This window comes from Hemitrygon akajei, chromosome 10 (assembly GCF_048418815.1).
Source record: "Hemitrygon akajei chromosome 10, sHemAka1.3, whole genome shotgun sequence".
In the NCBI taxonomy this organism is placed as follows: Eukaryota; Metazoa; Chordata; class Chondrichthyes; order Myliobatiformes; family Dasyatidae; genus Hemitrygon; species Hemitrygon akajei.
Genome location: NC_133133.1, coordinates 171,650,524 through 171,670,478, shown reverse-complemented (window position 1 = coordinate 171,670,478; position 19,955 = coordinate 171,650,524). Strand labels below are relative to the sequence as shown.

General features: G+C 40.2%; 1 protein-coding gene across 5 annotated transcripts in view; it reads right to left on the bottom strand.

The window, feature by feature from the left end:
- The window catches only part of tmem117 (transmembrane protein 117), a 411,893-nt gene that overhangs the window by 350,039 nt on the left and 41,899 nt on the right, over nt 1-19,955 (bottom strand). For 2 of the 5 annotated variants that reach the window (XM_073059705.1, XM_073059703.1), the window contains one exon: nt 11,657-11,965. The exons of 1 other annotated variant lie outside the window; for it this stretch is intronic. In XM_073059705.1, the coding sequence (XP_072915806.1) occupies nt 11,657-11,936 (280 nt within the window). In that variant the 5' untranslated portion in view covers nt 11,937-11,965. Of the gene's footprint in view, nt 1-11,656; nt 11,966-12,044; nt 12,271-12,991; nt 13,053-19,955 lie in introns of those variants that run through there. 2 more of the 5 variants (XM_073059706.1, XM_073059704.1) reach the window with 2 other exon arrangements.

Here is a 19,955-nt window from a genome sequence, read left to right as displayed (position 1 = left end):
ATAAAGTTCAAAGTGAATTTTTATTATCAGAGTACATTCATGTCACTACATACAAACCTGAGATTCTTTTTCTGCAGGCATGCTCAGCAAATCTATAAAATAGTTTATGTGCATAAGTGAGGACAACTGGCTACTGTGATGGTTAGTCTGGGCAGTGGTATCTGATCCAGCATAGTTAACCTATTGTATTTTGTTGAGTTTCATAAATAATGAAATAGTAATATGACTCAAAATTTTGTGCAAAGAGCTTGACTTTTAAAATTAAGAAAGTCTTCCATGTTAATTTGGGAATGGGATGAATGCAACAACCCTAATAAAATATATTATATTAACCCCAATGGTCAGATATTAGAGGGCTCTAACAGAGATTCAGAGCAAACCATGGCAGCATTGTAAGGAAGTCAACATAGATTGCAGTCAAATTGTTCCCATTTTCAAGATAGCTAACGAAATAGACTCTGCCCAGAAGAATGCAATGGCAAACCACTTCTGTAGAACAATTTGCCAAGAACAATCATAGTCATAGACCATGATTGCCCACATAATACACTAGACACATAATGATGACGAATGACATACACTCATGTTAAAACTCTCAATCTATATCAGTGTGATACAAATAAAAGTGTGCAGGCTGCAAATCTGAAAATTAGAGCCATATATATTAGAAAAAGCAACAAATGAGATGTAATACCCTGGTTAAAATATTTACTGCTAATGCTGTAAGGTATTTCATTTAGTAGTGTTCTGTAAAAGCAGTGTGTCCTGTTCGTGGCGGTTTCGGCTGAAGATAAGGAGCTCTGATGTTCAATTTAGGAATGTTGTGTCAGACAACCAGGATAGTGGGATTGTGAGAAGGTTCTAGAGAGAGCTGACAGAGCTGAGAGCTGGGCAGGGAAATATGTGACAAACACTGGTGGGGTCTGTACACTCTTTGGTGGGAGCTGCAGAGAGGACAGGAGGGAAGATGGCTGAGAAGGCCGTGGGAAGGAGCATCCCCATCACACAAAGTGGTTTGCGCAGATGAATGGCTCCAAGGAGGAAGAGTCAATACTCCTGTGGGAGAGCCCGTTTGTTCGAGATGGATTTCGAGTGAAGTCCGAAATGTAGTCTGTGCTTTCATGCAGACCATGGGTCCAGCACATGAATAAAAATGACAACTTTAAGATGAGCTTCAACTTTATGTGCACATATGGACTGGGTTAACTGAAATGGCCCTTTTAATTTTTTTTCTTTTCTTTTTTCCCCTAGTAACTGTTCCATAAAGCTGAAATTTGCAAATATACTTTCCTTATGATTTTATGCAGTGTACAATCTGTTATTTCTTGCCAACTGACAATTGAGAATGTGCAGTATTTACACAGCATTAGCTCAAATTGAGGTTTCTTTGATCAGAATATCACAATGTTCCTGTTTGGCTGAACTCCAAATCATACTGTCCCTAGACGTATATCCCTAGACGTACATTGCCTATGAAAGGTGGCCTTCTCATTGCTGATCCCATGGCTGTTAGCAGAGCCCGCTAACAAGCCAGGTTTGCATATGAGCCCAGTGAGGGGTTCACACAGGCAACAGCTGTAAAGAGGAAAACAGAAACAATCTTTCAGGTTGATGAAGTTTCCACAGAATGTTTAAAGAGTTCAGATGGGGGAAAAAATGGAAAAGATTTTTGAGAAAGTGATAGCTGAAGGGGCAATAAGACAAAAGGAATGATGGTATAAGGATATGATAATAGAATACCAAACCAAAATAAGGGTACTAAGAATGAGACATTTTCTAGTCTTGCAATGTTAATACTGAATTCAACAGATAATAATGTTAGCAGCACACACAAAATGCCGGAGGAACTCAGAGGCCAGACAGCATCTATGGAAAAGAGTACAGTCAACATTTTAGGCAGAGACACTTCATCAGGACTGGAAAAAAAGATGAGGAGTCAGAGTAAGAAAGTGGAGAGATGGGGAAGAAGAACCACAAGGTGATAGGTGAAACTGGGAGGGGTGAAGTAAAGAGCTGGGAAGTTGATTGGTGAAAGAGATACAGGGCTGGAGAAGGGGGAAACTGACAGGAGAGGAAAGAAGGCCATGGAAGGAAGAAGAGGGGGAGGGGCACAAGAGGGAGGTGATAGGTAAAGAAATAAGATGAGAGAGAGAAAAAGGGATGGGGAATGGTAAAGGGGGGAAGGCATTACTGGAAGTTGGAGAAATTGATGTTTTTGCCATCAGAGTGGAAGCTATCCAGACAGAATATAAGGTGTTCCTCCTTCAACCTGAATTTGACCTCATTGCAACAGTAAAGGAGGACATGGACTGACATGTCAGAATGGGAATGGGAAGTGGAATTTACGTGGGTGGCCACTGGGAGATCCAGCTTTTTCCGGCAGACGGAGCGTGGGCCTTCTGTCTTTTCCTATCAGATTCCCCCTTCTCCAGCCCTGTATCTCTTTCACCATTCAACTGCTCAGCTCTTTTTTTTCCATTCCTGATGAAGGATCTTGGCCCAAAACATCAACTGTACTCTTTTCCATAGATGCAGCCTGACCTGCAGAGTTTCTCCAGCATTTTGTTTGTGTTGCTTGGATTTCCAGCATCTGCATATTTCATCATGTTTGTGATAATAATGTTAGTCCTATTTTCTCAGAGGCTGTGGTAAAACTTCTGCTGTTATCATTTACAAAACAACCTTTTCATCATTAAATCTTATGACTCAGAAATGGACATTCAGCCCATCAGGTCCGTGCCAGCACAGCACAGCACAGCAATCCCATTAGTCTTATTTCCTTGATATCGGTCAATTCCCCATGTCGTTACATTATTACCTATTTATGCCAGGAACAATTTACCTTGCCAATTAACCTACCAGCACATCTTTGAAACGGGAGAGAAATTTAAGCATCCAGGGAATGTACAAACACCACATGAACAGCATCCAAAGTCAGAGTTGAATCTGGTTCACCAAAGCAATGAGGCAGCAGCACTAAATGCTGCATTTACAAACTCTTTTGGCCTTGCACTTTCACTGCTGCCATTTAAGCACTCATGCCTTCAAACCATCCAAAGACTTTCCCTTTCCACTACTCCCTTTCTTTTTCAATCTAAGCCTATCAAGGAAAAGTCATTACTACAAAAGATCATTCTGATTCATCTCCTAGGCAGATGAGTGCTTCCAGGAAAAATTGAGGGCTAGGGCTATGGGTAACCTTAGGTAATTTCTAAAGTAAGTACATGTTCGGCACAGCATTGTGGGCCAAAGGGTCTGTATTGTGCTGTAGGCTTTTCTATGTTTCTAAAACATCAGTGACTGGACCAACAATATAACAGAGCCTTTAATTAAGAACAACAATAAGGATGACTAAAATAACCTATCAGTTAATAAATAGGCAGACCCAGTTGAAGCACAAATTAAATTTCATATTATATAACATTAAGACAACATAACCTCAGTCAAGCTCTGGGTGTAGGAGCCATGCATCTGTTTTCTATTTGCACTGTATTCTGTGTTGTGCATTTATTATGTTCATTATGGATTTAGTCACATAGGTGGGGTGTGGTAAAATCAAAGGGAATAAGTTATGTAATCATGCTTTATTCTGGTTAGTTTTAGAGCTGAGGACCACCGGGTGTGATATATTTTGTTGACCACTTAATTACAGTTGAAATCACTTAACTCTACTTAACTTCACCTCAGTCCACTTAAGTATGATGACTGTATAGTCATTAAAGATCTCACCATTAAAGGAGTGGACGTCGTCATCAGATTCCGATGGACAACCGAAGACCGAAGATGTTTAATATCACTAGATTTAGCTTCATAAACTTCATTGCTTTGAGACTGTATGTTTTGCTAATTGCTAACAAAGGACAGAACACATTTCTTTGACTTTTTGAACATTACTATTGGACTGGATCAGAGGGCACATCATACAGGATAACTCCCATTCTTGGTCTCTAGCATCAGCTCTGGTTTGCTCAAGCGGCCGTTTCACTGGGGGTTTGGTTTAGAATTGATTTAAAGCAAAGAAGCAATGTATATAATTGACTTCTGTTAATTCAAACGCATTTTGTAGTAAAAATATTGAATTATTCACTTATTAAAATTATTAACATAGATGCCATGACAAAGATGCCAGGTATGGAAAATGATACTGATACTGATATAGATTTATGTCAAGTGAGCCTCAACTGATAACTCAAATTGAGCTAAATGACCTGGTCAGAGACTTGGGTTTGTCAAAGGCGAAAGCAGAATTACTGGGTTCAAGACTGCAAGGATGGAATCTGCTGTCATCGGACACAAAAATTGCTGTGAAGGATGTTTCTCAGAATAATTGATGCCAAGATTAAAGGCAGGGATTTTTGCTGGTCCACAAATCAAACAGGTCATCAATGACAGACAATTCAAATAACTTCTACTGGGACTAAAGAAAATCGCATGGAAGACATTCAAGGATGTTGTTGAAAAAATTCTCAGCAACCACTGAGCACCAAACTATATGCAGCTGGTTGACAACATTTTTCAAGCATACAAAATCAGGAAGTACAATATGTCACGAACAATTCATTTTCTACATTCCTTTGTTGGGACTGTCAGTGATGAACGTGGTGAAAGGTTTCACCAGAATGTTGCAGTCATGGAGAAACAGTTTCAGGGCACTGGAATCTATCAATGCTGGCTGATTATTGTTGGACACTTAAAGTGAGAAACCTCAGACACTGAGTACAAATAAAAATCATCAAAAACATATTTTTAGCTTAGTTGAAGTATTGCAAAGTGTCAGCACTGTTATGCAATTAAATGCATTATATTCCACATAAGTTAATTTCTTGTTTCTCCAAATTGCTACATGATACAGGTAGTCTGAAATTATGTTCATGTTCAGCTGCAAGTGGTCTATCATAAACAAAAAAACTCTCTGAGGAAGCAACACTTAAAAAAAATTTGTTGTGCAGTGTAACCTATGAAACAGCAATTGGGATGAGGCAGATTTGGAATAAGCAGAAGACCAATCACAAAGAAGAATCTCAGCCATGCTTTCGAGAGTGATTGACCCTAGTCTGATCTGCATAGCCCTCCAGAGTCCATTTCAATAGAAATGCTTTCTAAAAACAGATATACAGCCTCAAACTGCATACTGTTGATAAGTCAATGCTGAACTAAATACTCACGTCCATTTATTCATGCAGTAAACACTTTACAATTTCTTTATTATAGGTGCTGAAATAAATACTTCATATCTGCACCCCGTAAAATACTTCTCCCTCCAATGTTAAACTTTGTTCTCAGAATCCATGAGATGATTTATTATTAAAGCCAGTAATTCCTCACCTTTCCCGGTGCTGTTCAATAATTAAAAGAATAGCAACAAGACTGTCGATTTCCTTCAAGGGCCACAAAATAAAAAATAAACATATATTGCTTGTTGGTATTAAACTAATGCACACACATGCTGCCTACTTGTCAATGTAGTGGAATAAACACAAAACAGCATAGGTTGGACTATGTTAAAAGCTATCATCACAAGTCAAGTCAAGTCACTTTTATTGTAATTTTGACCATAACTGCTGGTACAGTACATAGTAAAAATGAGACTTTTTTTGCAGGACCATGGCGTTACATGACACAGTACAAAAACTAGACTGAACTACGTAAAAAACAACACAGAAAAAAACTACACTAGACTACAGACCTACCCAGGACTACATAAAATGCACAAAACAGTGCAGGCATTACTATAAATAATAAACAGGACAATGGGGTAGTAAGGTGTCAGTCCAGGCTCTGGGTATTCTGATAGCTTGGGGGAGAGAAACTGTTACATAGTCTGGTCGTGAGAGCCCAAATGCTTCGGTGCCTTTTCCCTGATGGCAGGAGGGAGAAGAGTTTGTATGAGGGGTGCGTGGAGTCCTTCATAATGCTGTTTGCTTTGCGAATGAAGCATGTAGTGTAGATGTCCATGTTGACGGGAAGAGAGATCCCTATGATCTTCTCAGCTGACCTCACTATCCGCTGCAGGGTCTTGTGATCCAAGATGGTGCAATTTCCAAACCAGGCAGAGATGCAGCTGCTCAGGATGCTCTCAGTACAACCCCTGTAGAATATGATGAGGATGGGGGGTGGGAGATGGACTTTCCTCAGCCTTCATAGAAAGTAGAGATGCTGCTGGGCTTTCTTTGCTATGGAGCTGGTGTTAAGGGACCAGGTGAGATTCTCCGCCAGGTGAATACCAAGAAATCTGGTGCTCTTAACGATCTCTACCAAGGAGCCGTCGATGTTCAGCGGGGAGTGGTCGCTCCGTGCCCTCCTGAAGTCAACAACCATCTCTTTTGTTTTGTTCACATTCAGAGACAGGTTGTTAGCTCTGCACCAGTCCGTTAGCCATTGCACCTCCTCTCTGTAAGCTGACTCGTCATTCTTGCTGATGAGACCCACCACGGTCGTGTCATCGGCGAACTTGATGATGTGGTTCGAGCTGTGTGTTGCAGCACAGTCGTGGGTCTCCAGAGTGAACAGCAGTGGACTGAGCACACAGCCCTGGGGGGCCCCGTGCTCAGTGTGATGGTGTTGGAGATCCGGACTGACTGAGGTCTCCCAGTCAGGAAGCCTAGATCCAGTTGCAGAGGGAGGTGTTCAGGCCCAGTAGGCTCAGCTTTCCAATCAGTTTCAGAGGGATGATTGTGTTGAATGCTGAACTGAAGTCTATGAACAGCATTCGAACGTACGTGTCCTTTTTGTCCAGGTGGGTTAGGGCCAGGTGGAGGGTGATGGCAATGGCGTCGTCTGTTGAGCGGTTGGAACAGTACGCAAACTGCAGGGGGTCCAGTGAGAGGGGCAGCAGGGTCTTGATATGCCTTATGACGAGCCTCTTGAAACACCTCATGATAATGGATGTGAGTGCAACGGGACGGTAGTCATTTAGGCAGGACACTGAAGACTTCTTCGGCACGGGGACAATGGTGGCGGCCTTGAAGCACTTTGGAATGGTGGCACTGCTCAGGGAGATGTTGAAGATGTCAGTGAGAATATCTGCTAGCTGGTATGCACATCCTCTGAGCACTCTACCAGGAATGTTGTCTGGCCCAGCAGCCTTCTATGGGTTGACCCTGCACAGGATTCTTCTCACATCAGCCACGGTGAGACACAGCACCTGGTCATTTGTAGGAGGGGTGGACTTCCTTGCTGCCACGTCATTTTCTGTCTCAAAACAGCGCATCTGGGAGGGAGGCATCACCTGCACAGTCAGGTGATGTTGTCCTGTAACTGGTGATGGCCTGAATGCTCTTCCTTATGCGCCGTGTGTTGCCGCTGTCCTGGAAGTGGCTGTGGATTCACTGGGCATGTGCACGCTTTGCCCCTCTGATGGCCTGGGACAGTTTGGCCAGTGTAGCTCTTAAGTATAACTCACAGCTTTCTTACGTTTTTGTTTTAATGAACAGAAATATCAAAATACCTATTTTAAAATGGAGCAATTTTAAACAATTTTAATAAAAATAACAGGGTTTACGGCCATTATACAAATAAACATAGCATAAATTCAATCAGAACACAAATACACTCAGACCCCACATAGCGCTGATTCGTTACAACACGGTTATTTAATTCTTAATTGAATTTTTTTCAACGACAAAAGTTAATTCTAAACAACACTTAAAACTTCTCAAGAGTGGTTGCCATTACAATAAATATTCAATCAGCCAATAAAAGTGCTTTACATACACTCTGAGCCACTCACAGCCCATTCACGTTCTGCCTCCCCCACGTGTGCAAATGTTCTTTGTTCATTCGCCAATTTATTCCATTTTTTTTCACCAAAGATGTCTGGAAAATGGCCTACAACTTACAGTAAGGGAGGTACATCTAAGAAAATGTCTAGGAAAAGCATTAGCATGGATGCGAAACTGCAAGAGTTAAGGCATTTGGAAGCTGGTGAGTGTCAGGTTGTGTTGGCACCTCTTTGAAATTGGCTACATTGACACTTAGAATGAGCCTGACTGGGAGTGAAGCAATAAGGCGAAGAGAAGTGTTGTCGACATGAATTCCTGCAACTGAGAACTGCTTCATGAGAGGGAACTTAAGAAAAGGCAGTCAAATCTCAATGCCTACTTGAAGATGAAGCCAAAGTTAGAAGAGGACACACAGCCTGGTCCTTCCTCTAAGACGCTGCTGCAATCTCTTGCTGCTCCACTGATGTACATGTAAGGTCCATTTGTGTGTTCGTTACTCCACAAATTACTCTGTATACATAAAATAATATCATATATCTTGGGCTTGATTGTTTTATTCAAGCACACATATCTATTTACATAATAGATCCAGGAAATTATAGGCTGGGAAGTTTGACATCAGTAGTATGTAAATTATTGGAAGGAGTACTAAGAGATAGGATCTACAAGTACTTGGATAGACAGGGACTTATTAGGGAGAATCAACATGGTTTTGTGCATGGTAGGATGGTAGGTCATGTTTAACCAATCTATTTGAGTTTTTCGAGGAGGTTACCAGGAAAGTGGATGAAGGGAAGGCAGTGAATGTTGTCTACATGGACTTCAGTAAGGCCTTTGACAAGGTCCCACATGGGAGGTTAGTTAGGAAGATTCAGTCGCTAGGTATACATGGTGAGATAACAAATTGGATTAGACATTGGCTCAATGGGAGAAGCCAGAGAGTGGTAGTGGAGGATTGCTTCTCTGAGTGGAGGCCTGTGACTAGTGGTGTGCCACAGGGATCACTACTGGGTCCATTGTTATTTGTCATCTATATCAATGATCTGGATGATATTGTGGCAAATTGGATCAGCAAATTTGCTGATGATACAAAGATTGGAGGTGTAGTGGACAGTGTGGAAGGTTTTCAAAGCTTGCAGAGGGATTTGGACCAGCTGGAAAAATGGGCTGACAAATGGCAGATGGAGTTTAATGCCGACAAGTGTGAGGTATTGCACTTTGGAAGGACAAACCAAGGTAGAACGTACAAGGTAAATGGTAGGGCACTGAGGAGTGCAGTAGAACAGAGGGATCTGGGAATACAGATACAAAATTCCCTAAAAGTGGCATCACAGGTAAATAGGGTCGTAAAGAGAGCTTCTGGTACATTGGCCTTTATAAATCAAAATATTGAGTATAAGTGTTGGAATGTTATGGTGAGGTTGTATAAGACATTGGTGAGACTGAATTTGGAGTATTGTGTGCAGTTTTGGTCACCTAATTACAGGAAGGATATTAATTAGATTGAAAGAATGCAGAGAAGGTTTACAAGGATGGTGCTGGGACCTGAAAAACTGAGTTACAGAGAAAGGTTGAATAGGTTAGGACTTTATTCCCTGGAGCGTAGAAGAATGTGGGGAGATTTGATAGAGGTATATAAAATTATGACAGGCATAAATAGAGTGAAAGCAAGCAGGCTTTTTCCACTGAGGCTAGGGGAGGAAAAAACAGAGGACATGGGTTAAGGGTGAAGGGGGAAAAGTTTAAAGGGAACATTAGTGGGGGCTTCTTCACACAGAGAGTGGTGAGAGTGTGGAAATGAGCTGCCAGATGAAGTGGTGAATGTGGGTTCACTTTTAACATTGAAGAAAAACTTGGACAGGTACATGGATGAGAGGTGTATGGAGGGATATGGTCCAGGTGCAGGTCAGTGGGACTAGGCAGAAAAATGGTTCGGCACAGCCAAGAAGGGCCAAAGGGCCTGTTTCTGTGCTGTAATGTTCTATGGTTCTAATGTTATAGTGACCCCGCATTGCGCTGATTTACATAACACTCCACCTCCAAGGAACACATCCTCAGCATTAAGCAGGGTCTGAGTGTTGCAAATGAACAGCCAAATTAAACTCTCACATTCTTATTGTCTTTTTGCATTCACAAAATAGTAATATTCTTCCAGCAACTTGAATTCAATAATTTAATGGAAATTAGAGCAAGAATTTGCCCTGTAGACAGAACAAAAAACAAATGTTTACAGATACAAGGATGTTGCCTGGATTGGGGAGCATGCTTTATGAGAATAGGTTGAGTGAACTCAGCCTTTTCTCCTTGGAGCGACAGAGGATGAGAGGTGACCTGATATAGGTGTATAAGAGGCACTGATTGTGTTGATCGTCAGAGGCATTTTCCCCAGGGCTGAAATAGCTAGCACAAGAGGGCACAGTTTTAAGGTGCTTGGAAGTAGGTACAGAGGAGACGTCGGGGTAAGTTTTTTTTTGTGTAGAGAGTGGTGAGTGCGTAGAATGAGCTGCCAGCGATGGTGGTGGAGGCAGATAATAGGGTCTTTTAAGAGACTCCTGGATAGGTACATGGAGCTTGGAAAAAGAGGACTATGGGTAACCCTAAGTAATTTCAAAGGTAAGGACATGTTCAGCACAGCTTTGTGGGCTGAAGGGCCTGTATTCTGCTGTAGGTTTTCTATGTTTTATAACCAATTGGGGTCGAACACTCTGGGACTGTAGGACATTGAGGAGTGATATTACAGAGCAGTATAAAATCATGAGGGTTATAAATAGGATGAATGCAAACAACCTTTTATTTCCCCAGGGTTGGGGAATCAAGAACTAAAACACATAGGTTTAAGGTCCAAGGAGAGAGATATAAAGGAACATGAAGTGCAAATATTTCACTAGAGAGTGGTCCAAGTATGGAAAGAGCTACCAGAGAAGTAATTGAGGCAGGTACATTAACAATATTTAAAATACACTTGAACAGCTACATAGACAGGAAAGGTTTAGAGGGATATGAGCCAAACCCGGGTAAAAGGGACTAGTTTAGATGGGAATATTGGACCATTTGGGCCAAAGGACCATGTTCCATGCTGTATAACTTTATGATACCTTGCCTTTTAAAAGGCTCAGGCAAAAGCAAATCAAAATCAGGTATTTGTAAAAGTTAACCAGACAAATTTATTAAGAACTTAACCCAAAGAGAACACCGGTGTTACCTTATCAAAGATTTTGCCTTCATCCTATCCGTCACTCCCCACCTTCACTGCAATTTATAACTAACTTGTTTTTCATCTGGGTAGCTCCAACCTAATGGCATGAACATCAATTTCTCGAACTTCCAGTAATGCCCCCCCCCCCCTTCACGTTTCCCTATTTTCCTCTCACACCGTACCTTATCTCCTTGCCTGCCCATCACCTCCCTCTGGTGCTCCTCCCCCTTTTCTTTCTTCCATGGCCTTCTGTCCTCTCCTATTAGATTACCCTTCTCCAGCCCTGTGTATATCTCTCTCACCAATCAACTTCTCAGCTTTTTACTTCACTCCTCCCTCCCTTCTCGGTTTCACCTATCACTTGTATTTCTTGTTCTCCTCCCCCAGCTTCTAACTCTGACTACTCATCTTTTTTACTCCAGTCCTGCTGAAGGGTCTCGGCCCAAAAAGTTGACTATTTACTCTTTTCCATAGATGCTGCTTGGCCTGCTGGGATACTCCAGCTTTTTGTGTGTGTTGCTTAGATTTCCAGCATCTGTAGATTTTCTCATTTGTTTTCTCCCTTTTCCAGTTATGATAAAAGGCTTCCAACCTGAAACATTGGTTCTGTTACTTTTGCAGTTATTTTTCTAATTTTCATTTGTAAGTCATTTTTATTTATTGTCATTTATGTCAAGTCCCAATATGGTTCCCAATATGACAACCATACAGCTTTTGAGATAAACTGGCTTTGACTTACCAAACATGAGTTGATGGAAGAGGAATTTCCCTGCGAAGAGACCAGTAACAATAGCCAGCAACCACATCAGCACCTTTAGAAAGTTCCAACCACCTCCAGGGTACTTATTTGCGATGAAAGAGAAGCAATTCCCAACAACAATTACATTGGCCGGAGTCTGACTGTGAGAAATGGGATCTTCAGCAAAAATGAGGAAATTGAAAAAAGTCACCAAGTAGGCCACAATCAGCCGACTCCATGGATGTCGAAAATAGTAACGAAATGCTTTTACCATCCTCATACATACAGGCAGCCCCTTCAACTTGTACTCTAAGTGAAAAAGAAATGACAATTAATTACTTCCTCAATTAACTATGAGAATAAACTGAATGAATTAATGTTTACTTACTATGCTGGTAATCAAACTACATTGCAATTTGAGTTTCAAATTGAACAGTATTTGTGAGATGTCACATTATAGTGTTTTTAGGTTGTATTCAGTTTAGCAAATTGTCTTAAATTGGATAAACTACAGCTTACACTGCATTGGCATTGGATACTGTGTGGCAGCTGATGTACAAATGGCAAAAGATGAAAACAAGAACTGCTTTAAAAATCTCACTTGTTTCATCTAAAATATTCAGGAACAGAAAGACAATTCTTACAGGAAGTTGAAGTAACCAATTGCTGGGCTTTACTGAGCGAGACTTCCTCTGGGTGGGAAATTCCAGTTATTTCCTTCTTACTGAAGGCTCGCATCAGCTGACTGCCTACGCTCCACATACCTCAAACAACAGGCAATACATAAAAGCTTGTTTTTTTTAAATCAACACTTCTGATGTATTCAAATTGTATTCACCAGCTAAACAAACAACACAGCAGAATGTGATATCCAAATTATCAGCCTCAGCAAATGACTTGGTTTTTACAGTCATTAGTAATTTTACATTTAAAAGACCAAGTGATAAATTAAACATTACACCCACTGTCTGGTGCTTTCATTATGTACTGACAAATTATGTACTGACAATCCTTCCCAACACTAACACTAGTGTTTCTGCAGAGCTAGATCAGAAGCATGCTTTAAAAACAAAAGCATGGCCCATCATGGATGATCTATGGCTCAATTGTCTGAAATGCTTTATAACTGGGAGCCAAACTGGCAAAAACAATATCAATCATTGCCTCATCTATACAGACAAGGATGCAGGTTCAGAAACTATGTCTCTCCTTACCAAAAGCACCTAAGCATGTAATAATTATGACATTTTAACCCGCAGAGAGAATGCAAGCTTTAAAAACAACTTCAAAGTAGAATGGAAAGTCCATTTTAAGTAATTAATGTCAAAGTTTTACCAGCAAATTTGATCCAGTCTCAGGCTATTCCAAAAAGAGCTGCTAAATCTCTGCATCACAGCTACAAAAATAAAGTGTGGTTGGTCATCTGATATATATATTTAAACAGTGTAAACATAGCTGATATCCTGCACATCCAGAGAAGTCATAAATACATGAAGTAAAGTAATATGCAAAATGTAAAATTTAAAACTTTCATTTAACCAACAAATCCAGTTAATCAATATTAGCATTTTCAGAAAATTTAAAATTTGTGACTGAAAGAAAGTTGATATATTCCAACATGTACCTGCAGATTGAAATTAAATTTATATCCTTGTTTAATGTTGGTTGTACTTATATCCTTTGGTGTCAGTTTTATAATGGCCACATAGAATCAACATATGAAATTTATACTTGTATTTTTCACTGCCATTAAAAATTTGAATTTTAAGAAAGTAAGTTTAAATAATATCAACTAAAATATTAAACAAACTCCATATTTAAAAACTAATTTATACCTTCTTCCTTGCTCATTGAAATTGGTGGGATTGCTGATCCTGTCCAGGTCAAACCTGGTATACCAGCCTAGCATAAGTATTGAGGAATCTTAGCAAGATCCAGCCCCACTGATGGACGCTATGGAGTGTAGCCAGTACGTTGGAGACTACACCTGCTTAAATCCCATTTACACCAAGAAATGCAGGCATTTCCCAGCAAAAGCCAGACTATTGTTCATTTCAAGTTTATTGTCATAAACATATAAATATCCACCATATAAGTGCCATCAAAAGTACTTTATGGAGCAGCAGCACAGTGCATTACAAACATGACAAATAAGTTAATGTAGCTTAAATTAATACAAATTATACATACAGTGCTTACAAAAAGTATTCACCATGCCCCCAGATGTTTTCATGTGCTATTGTTTTACAACATTGAATCACAGTGGATTTAACTTAGCTTTTTTTGACACTGATCAAAAGAAAAAGGCTCTATCATATCAAAGTGAAAACAGATCACTACAAAATGATCTAATTACAAATACAAAACAAAAAAGTTGATTGCATAAGTATCCACCCTCTTTAATATGACACACCAAATCATCACTGATGCAACCAATTGGTTTAGAAGTCACATAATAAGTTAAATGGGGATCACCTATGTGCAGTCAATGTGTTTCAATTGATTATAGTAAAAATACACCTGTATCAGGAAGGTCCAACTTCTGGTGACACCATATCCTGGCAAAAACTACACCATGAAATCAAAAGAACATTCCAAGCAACTCCATGAAAAGGTTATTGAAAAGCACAAGTCAGGAGATGGATACAAGAAAATTTCCAAGTTACTGAATATCCCTTGGAGTACAGTTAAATCAATCATCAAGAAATGGAAAGAATATGGCACAGGTGTCATATGGAGCAGGCTGTTGTTAAAAGCTGAGTGACTGTAAAAGAAGGGGACTAGTGAGGGAGGCCACCAAGAGATCTATGACAGCTCTGGATGAGTTACAAGCTTCAGTGGCTGATATGGGAGAGATTGTACATACAACAATTGTTGTCCGGGTGCTTCACCAGTTGCAGCTTTATGGTAGGGTGGCAAAGAGAAAGTCATTTTTGAAAGAATTAACATAAAATCCTGGCCAGAATTTTGCCAGATGGCATGTGGGTGATTCTGAAGTCAGCTGTTAGAAGGTTCTATGGTCTGATGAAACCAAATTTGAACTTGTTGGCCATCAGATTAAATACTATGTTTGGCATAAGCCAAACACTGCACATCATCAAATAATGCACCATCCCTACCGTAAGGCATAGTGGCAGCTGTATCATGCTGTGTTGATGCATCCTTGCAGCAGGCCCTGGAAGGCTTATCAAGATGAAGGGTAAAACGAATGCAGCAAAATACAGGGAAATCCTGGAGGAAAACCTGATAGTCTGCTAGAGAACTGTGACTTGGGAGAAGATTTGTTTTCCAGCAAAATAACCCCAAGCATAAAGCCAAAGCCACAAAGGAATGGCTCAAAAACAACATAGTTAATGTCCTGGAGTAGCTAAGTCAGAGTCCAGACCTCAATGCAATTAAGAATTTGTGGCTGGACTTGAAAAGGACTGCTCATTCACGATCCCCATGCATTCTGACAGAGCTTGAGCAGTTTTGTAAAGAGGAATGGGGGAAAAATTGCAGATGTGAAGTTGATAGAGACCTATCCACACCGACTCAAGCCAAAGGTGCATCTGCTAAATACTAACTTGAAGATGGTGAGTAATTATGCAATCAATTATTTTGTGTTTAATAATTGTAATAAATTTAAACCAAGTTGTAGAAATCTTTTTTCACTTTGATACAAGAGACTTTTCTGTTGATTAGTGTCAAAACAGCCAAATTAAATCCACTGCGATTCAATATTGTAAAACAATAAAATATGAAAACTTCCAAGGAGGGTGAATACTTTTTGGGCACCATATGTCACTGAACAAAGATAACTAAAATAAATGTAACAAATTATTACAAGGTTGAGGGGAAAAAATGTAGTCTGAGGTGGTGTTACTGCCTTTAACAAATCTAGATTAGCACGGAACAAAATTAATTTTTAAATATGCACTGAGGAACCCCAAAAGCTCATGGATTGACTCTCTATTGAGGGTAAGAATAGGATGATTTGGCAGATGAAAGTGTGGCTGAGGAATTGCTACAAGGGGCAGGGCTTCAGATTTCTGGATCATTGGTATCTCTTTTGGGGAAGGTATGACCTATAGCAAAAAGACGTGTAACATCTGAACCCAAGGGGGATCAATACCCTTGCGAGCAGGTTTGTTAGAACTGTTGGGAGAGTTGAAACTAATCTGGCAGAGGGATGGGAATTGGAATGATGGGGCTGTGGATGGGACAGTTGGTATAAAAATAGATGTAGTGAGATTGTGAGGAAAGACGGGCAGATGATAGGGCATAATTGCAGTCAGTGGGATGAGTTGCAGTGTAACAGGGACAAAATTAAAAAGGGGTTAAGAATACAGGACTAAAGGTTTTGTATTCGAAAGCATGCAGTATACAGAATAAGGTAGATGATCTTGTAGTGCAATTAGAGCTGGGCAGGTACGATGTTGTAGGCATCACTGAGTCATGGCTGGAAGAAGATCACAGTTGGAAGCTTAACATCCAAAGATACACCTTGTATTGAAAGGACAGGCAGGTAGTCAGAAGGGGTGGGGTGGCTCTGTTGGTAAAAAAAAATCAGACTCTTCGGAAGAAATGAAATGGGATCAGGAGATGTAGAATCCTTGTGGGTAGAGTTAAGAAACTGTAAGGTAAAGATACCCTAATAGTACATCCAAATAGTGGCCAGGATATGGGATACAAATTACAAGAAAAAGCATCTAAAAAGGGCAATGTTAAGTTGGAAATGAGGGATTTCAATATGCAGATAGATTGGGAAAATCAGTTTGGAGCTGGATCCCAAGAGGGAATCTGTACAATGTCAGTGAGATGGCTTATTAGAGATGCTTGTCATTGAGCCCACTAGGGGTTTGGGTGTTGTGTAATGAACAGATCTGATTAGGGAGATTAAGGGAAAGGAATCCTTAGGAGATAGTGATCATAATATGATAGGATTTCACCCTGCAGTTTGAGAGGTAGAAAATAAAGTCAGATATATCAGTATTACAGTAGGGCAAAGGGAATTACAGAGGCATGAGAGAGGAGCTAGCCAAAGTTGAGTGGAAGCAGGCACAACAATAGATGACAGCAGAACAACAATGGCTGGAGTTTCTGGGGGCAATTTGGAAGGCACATGATAGATACATTCCAAAGATGAAAAAGTATTCTAAAGGTAGAATGAGTCAACTGTGAGTGACAAGGGAAATCAAAGACAGCATAAAAGCAAAAGAGCGGGCATATAATTAAGTAACAATTAGTGGGAGTTAGAGGATTGGAGAAGATGAAATGTGAAGGGAAGCTGCTCAATAATATAAAAGAGAATACCAAAAGTTTCTTTTTCAAATAAATAGAGAAAAGACAGGCGAGAGTGGACATCAGACCACTATAAAATTATGCTATAGAGGTAGTAATGGGGGACAAAGAAATGGTGGACTGGCATAATAAGTATTTTGCATCAGCCTTTACTACGGAAGACACTAGCAGTATGCCAGAATTATGAGTGTCATGGGCAGAAGTGAGCATTGTTGTTATTACAAAGGAGGTGTTTGGTAAGCTGAAAGGTCTGAGCAAGATGAGTTATCTGGTCCAGATGGACTACACCACAGGGTTCTGAAAGAGGTAGCTGAAGAGATTGTGGAGGCACTAATGAACATAAGAAATAGGAGCAGGAGCAGGCCACCCAGCCCATCGAGCCTGCCCTGCCATTCAATAAGATCATGGCTGATCTGTCTGTTAACTCAGCTCCATCTACCTGCCTTTTCCCCATAACCCTTAAATCCCCTATAATAGAATCATTAGATTCTGTAATGGTTCCAGAAGACTGAAAAATTGCAAATGTTACTCCACTATTTAAGAAGGGAAGGAAGCAGAAGAAAGAAGAAAGATGTCAACAAATTAGAGAGAGTACAGAGGAGATTTACTAGAATGTTACCTGGGTTTCAGCACCTAAGTTACAGAGAAAGGTTGAACAAGTTAGGTCTTTATTCTTTGGAGTGTAGAAGGTTGAGGGGAGACTTGATAGAGGTATTTAAAATTATGAGGGAAACAGATAGAGTTGACGTGGATAGGCTTTTTCCATTGAGAGTATGGGAGATTCAAACAAAACGACATGAGTTGAGAGTTAAGGGGCAAAAGTTTAGGGGTAACAAGAGGGGGAACTTCTTTACTCAGAGAGTGGTAGCTGTGTGGAACAAGCTTCCAATAGAAGTGGTAGAGGCAGGTTTGATTTTGTCATTAAAAAAATAATTGGATAGGTATATGGACAGGAAAGGAATGGAGAGTTATGGGCTGAGTGCAGGTAGGTGGGACTAGGTGAAAGTAAGCGTTCGGCATGGACAAGAAGGGCCGAGATGGCCTGTTTCTGTGCTGTAATTGTTATATGGAAATTGTAGGCCAGTTAGCTGACCAGTGGTTGGGAAGATGCTGGAATCCATTATTAAGGGTGAGGTTTCAGGGTAGTTGGAGGCACATGATAAAAATATGCCAAAGTCAACATAGTTACCTTCAAGGGAAATCTTGCCTGACAAATCTGTTGGAATTCTTTGAGGAAATAACAGGCAAGATAGACAAACAAAAGTCAGTGGATGTTGTTTTTAATGATTTTCAGAAGGTGCTGCACATTTGGTTGCTTAACAAGCTAAGAGCCCATGGTATTACAGGAAAGATAGTAGAATGGTTAGAGGATTGGCTATCTGGCAGAAGGCAGAGTGGGAATAAAGGGGGCCTTTTCTGATTGGCTGCTGGTGACTAGTGGCGTTTCACATGGATCAATGTTACGAAATCTTCCTTTCACATTGTATGTAATGATTTGGATGAATTAATTGATGGCTTTCTGGCCAATTTTGTGGATGATATGAAAATGGGTAGAGAGGCAACTAGTGTTGAGAAAGCAGGATGTCTGCAAAAGGACTTGAACAGATTGGGAGAATGGGCAAAGAAGTGGCAGACGGAATATAGGTTCATTTATTATCAAAGTATACAATTTTGAAATTCTGCAATTCTCTAGCCATGGTGTAGGAAGTGTATGGTCGTGCATTGCCAATGGTCATTGGCTTTGGCAACCAAGTTATTGAGTATATTTAAAGCAGAGGTTGATAGTTTCTTGATTTAGTCAGGACACCAAAGGTTATGGGGGGAAAAGATAGGAGAAAGGGGTTAATGGGGATAATAGACCAGCCATTACAGTATGGTGGAGCAGACTCAGTGGGCCAAATAGCTTAATTCTGCATGTCTTGTGTTCTTATGGACTCCCCTGAAAATAACCCCCTGCCCCATTAACTCAATGTACCAGACAGAAGATACAAAAGCTTGAAAGCACATACCACCAAGCTCAAGAACAGCTTCTAAGCCACTGTTTTAGGACTATTGAATGGTTCCTTAGTATGATAAGTTAAAGTCTTGACCTCACAATCTACCTTGTTACAACCTTGCATCTTATTATCTACTTGCTCTGCATTTTCTGTGTAACTATTACACTTCCTATTACTGCTTTCTTCTTATAGCCTTCTCCTGCTTTGTGGGCATCATTTATTTTAATTTTCAGAGTGCTAGGCAGCTGCTTAGAGGAGCCCATGGCTGTTGATTGTTGGAGTCAGGGTATTTATAAAGCTTTGAAATATGCATCACCTGGCCTTTCCTAATGATGACTGTAAACAAGCCATAGCCCTAACAAGCTAATTAAGGTCTGAGACCTTGGTAAAAGTTATCTGAGAGCTCAAATCTCTTGGGGTGCCCAAACTTTTGCATAGTGCTCCTTTCCTTTTTTTTCACTCAAAAATTGTACAAAACAAAAATAATACACTAATCTTGCTTAAAATGTTGAAGGGAATGTTTCATCTTTGACTTTGTGACTTTTAGGGATGGGTTCGTCTTCTGCTCGCTTGGCTGTTCACAGTGGCAGAGGTTTTGACCAGGGGTGCCCAGGCTTTTGCATGCCACTGTATTCCCACTCTGCTAAGCAAAGATGAAATTGTAAATTATGAGGGAATAAAATATATAATTATGTCACAGTTGCTACGATGGTGTATGCAGTGTAACTTGAATGTAGAGTGTCTGTGTTCTGTACAATAATAGTACTTGATAGAATTCCAAAGTCAGTAATTATTTATAAGGCTATACAAATTGTTTTGTCTTTCTGGTATATGTGTGTTTTAATATTAGAGTTGTCTATAGATATGAATTTCTCACTTAACTCTGAAAACCTTTGTCATAACACAGATCCAAATTAAAAGCAGAAAATGTTAAAATACTCAAAAGTCAACCTATCTGTGAAGAGTTAAACCCGTACTGTTATCAGTGAATTTGCATTAGAAGTCTGATCAAAACCAAG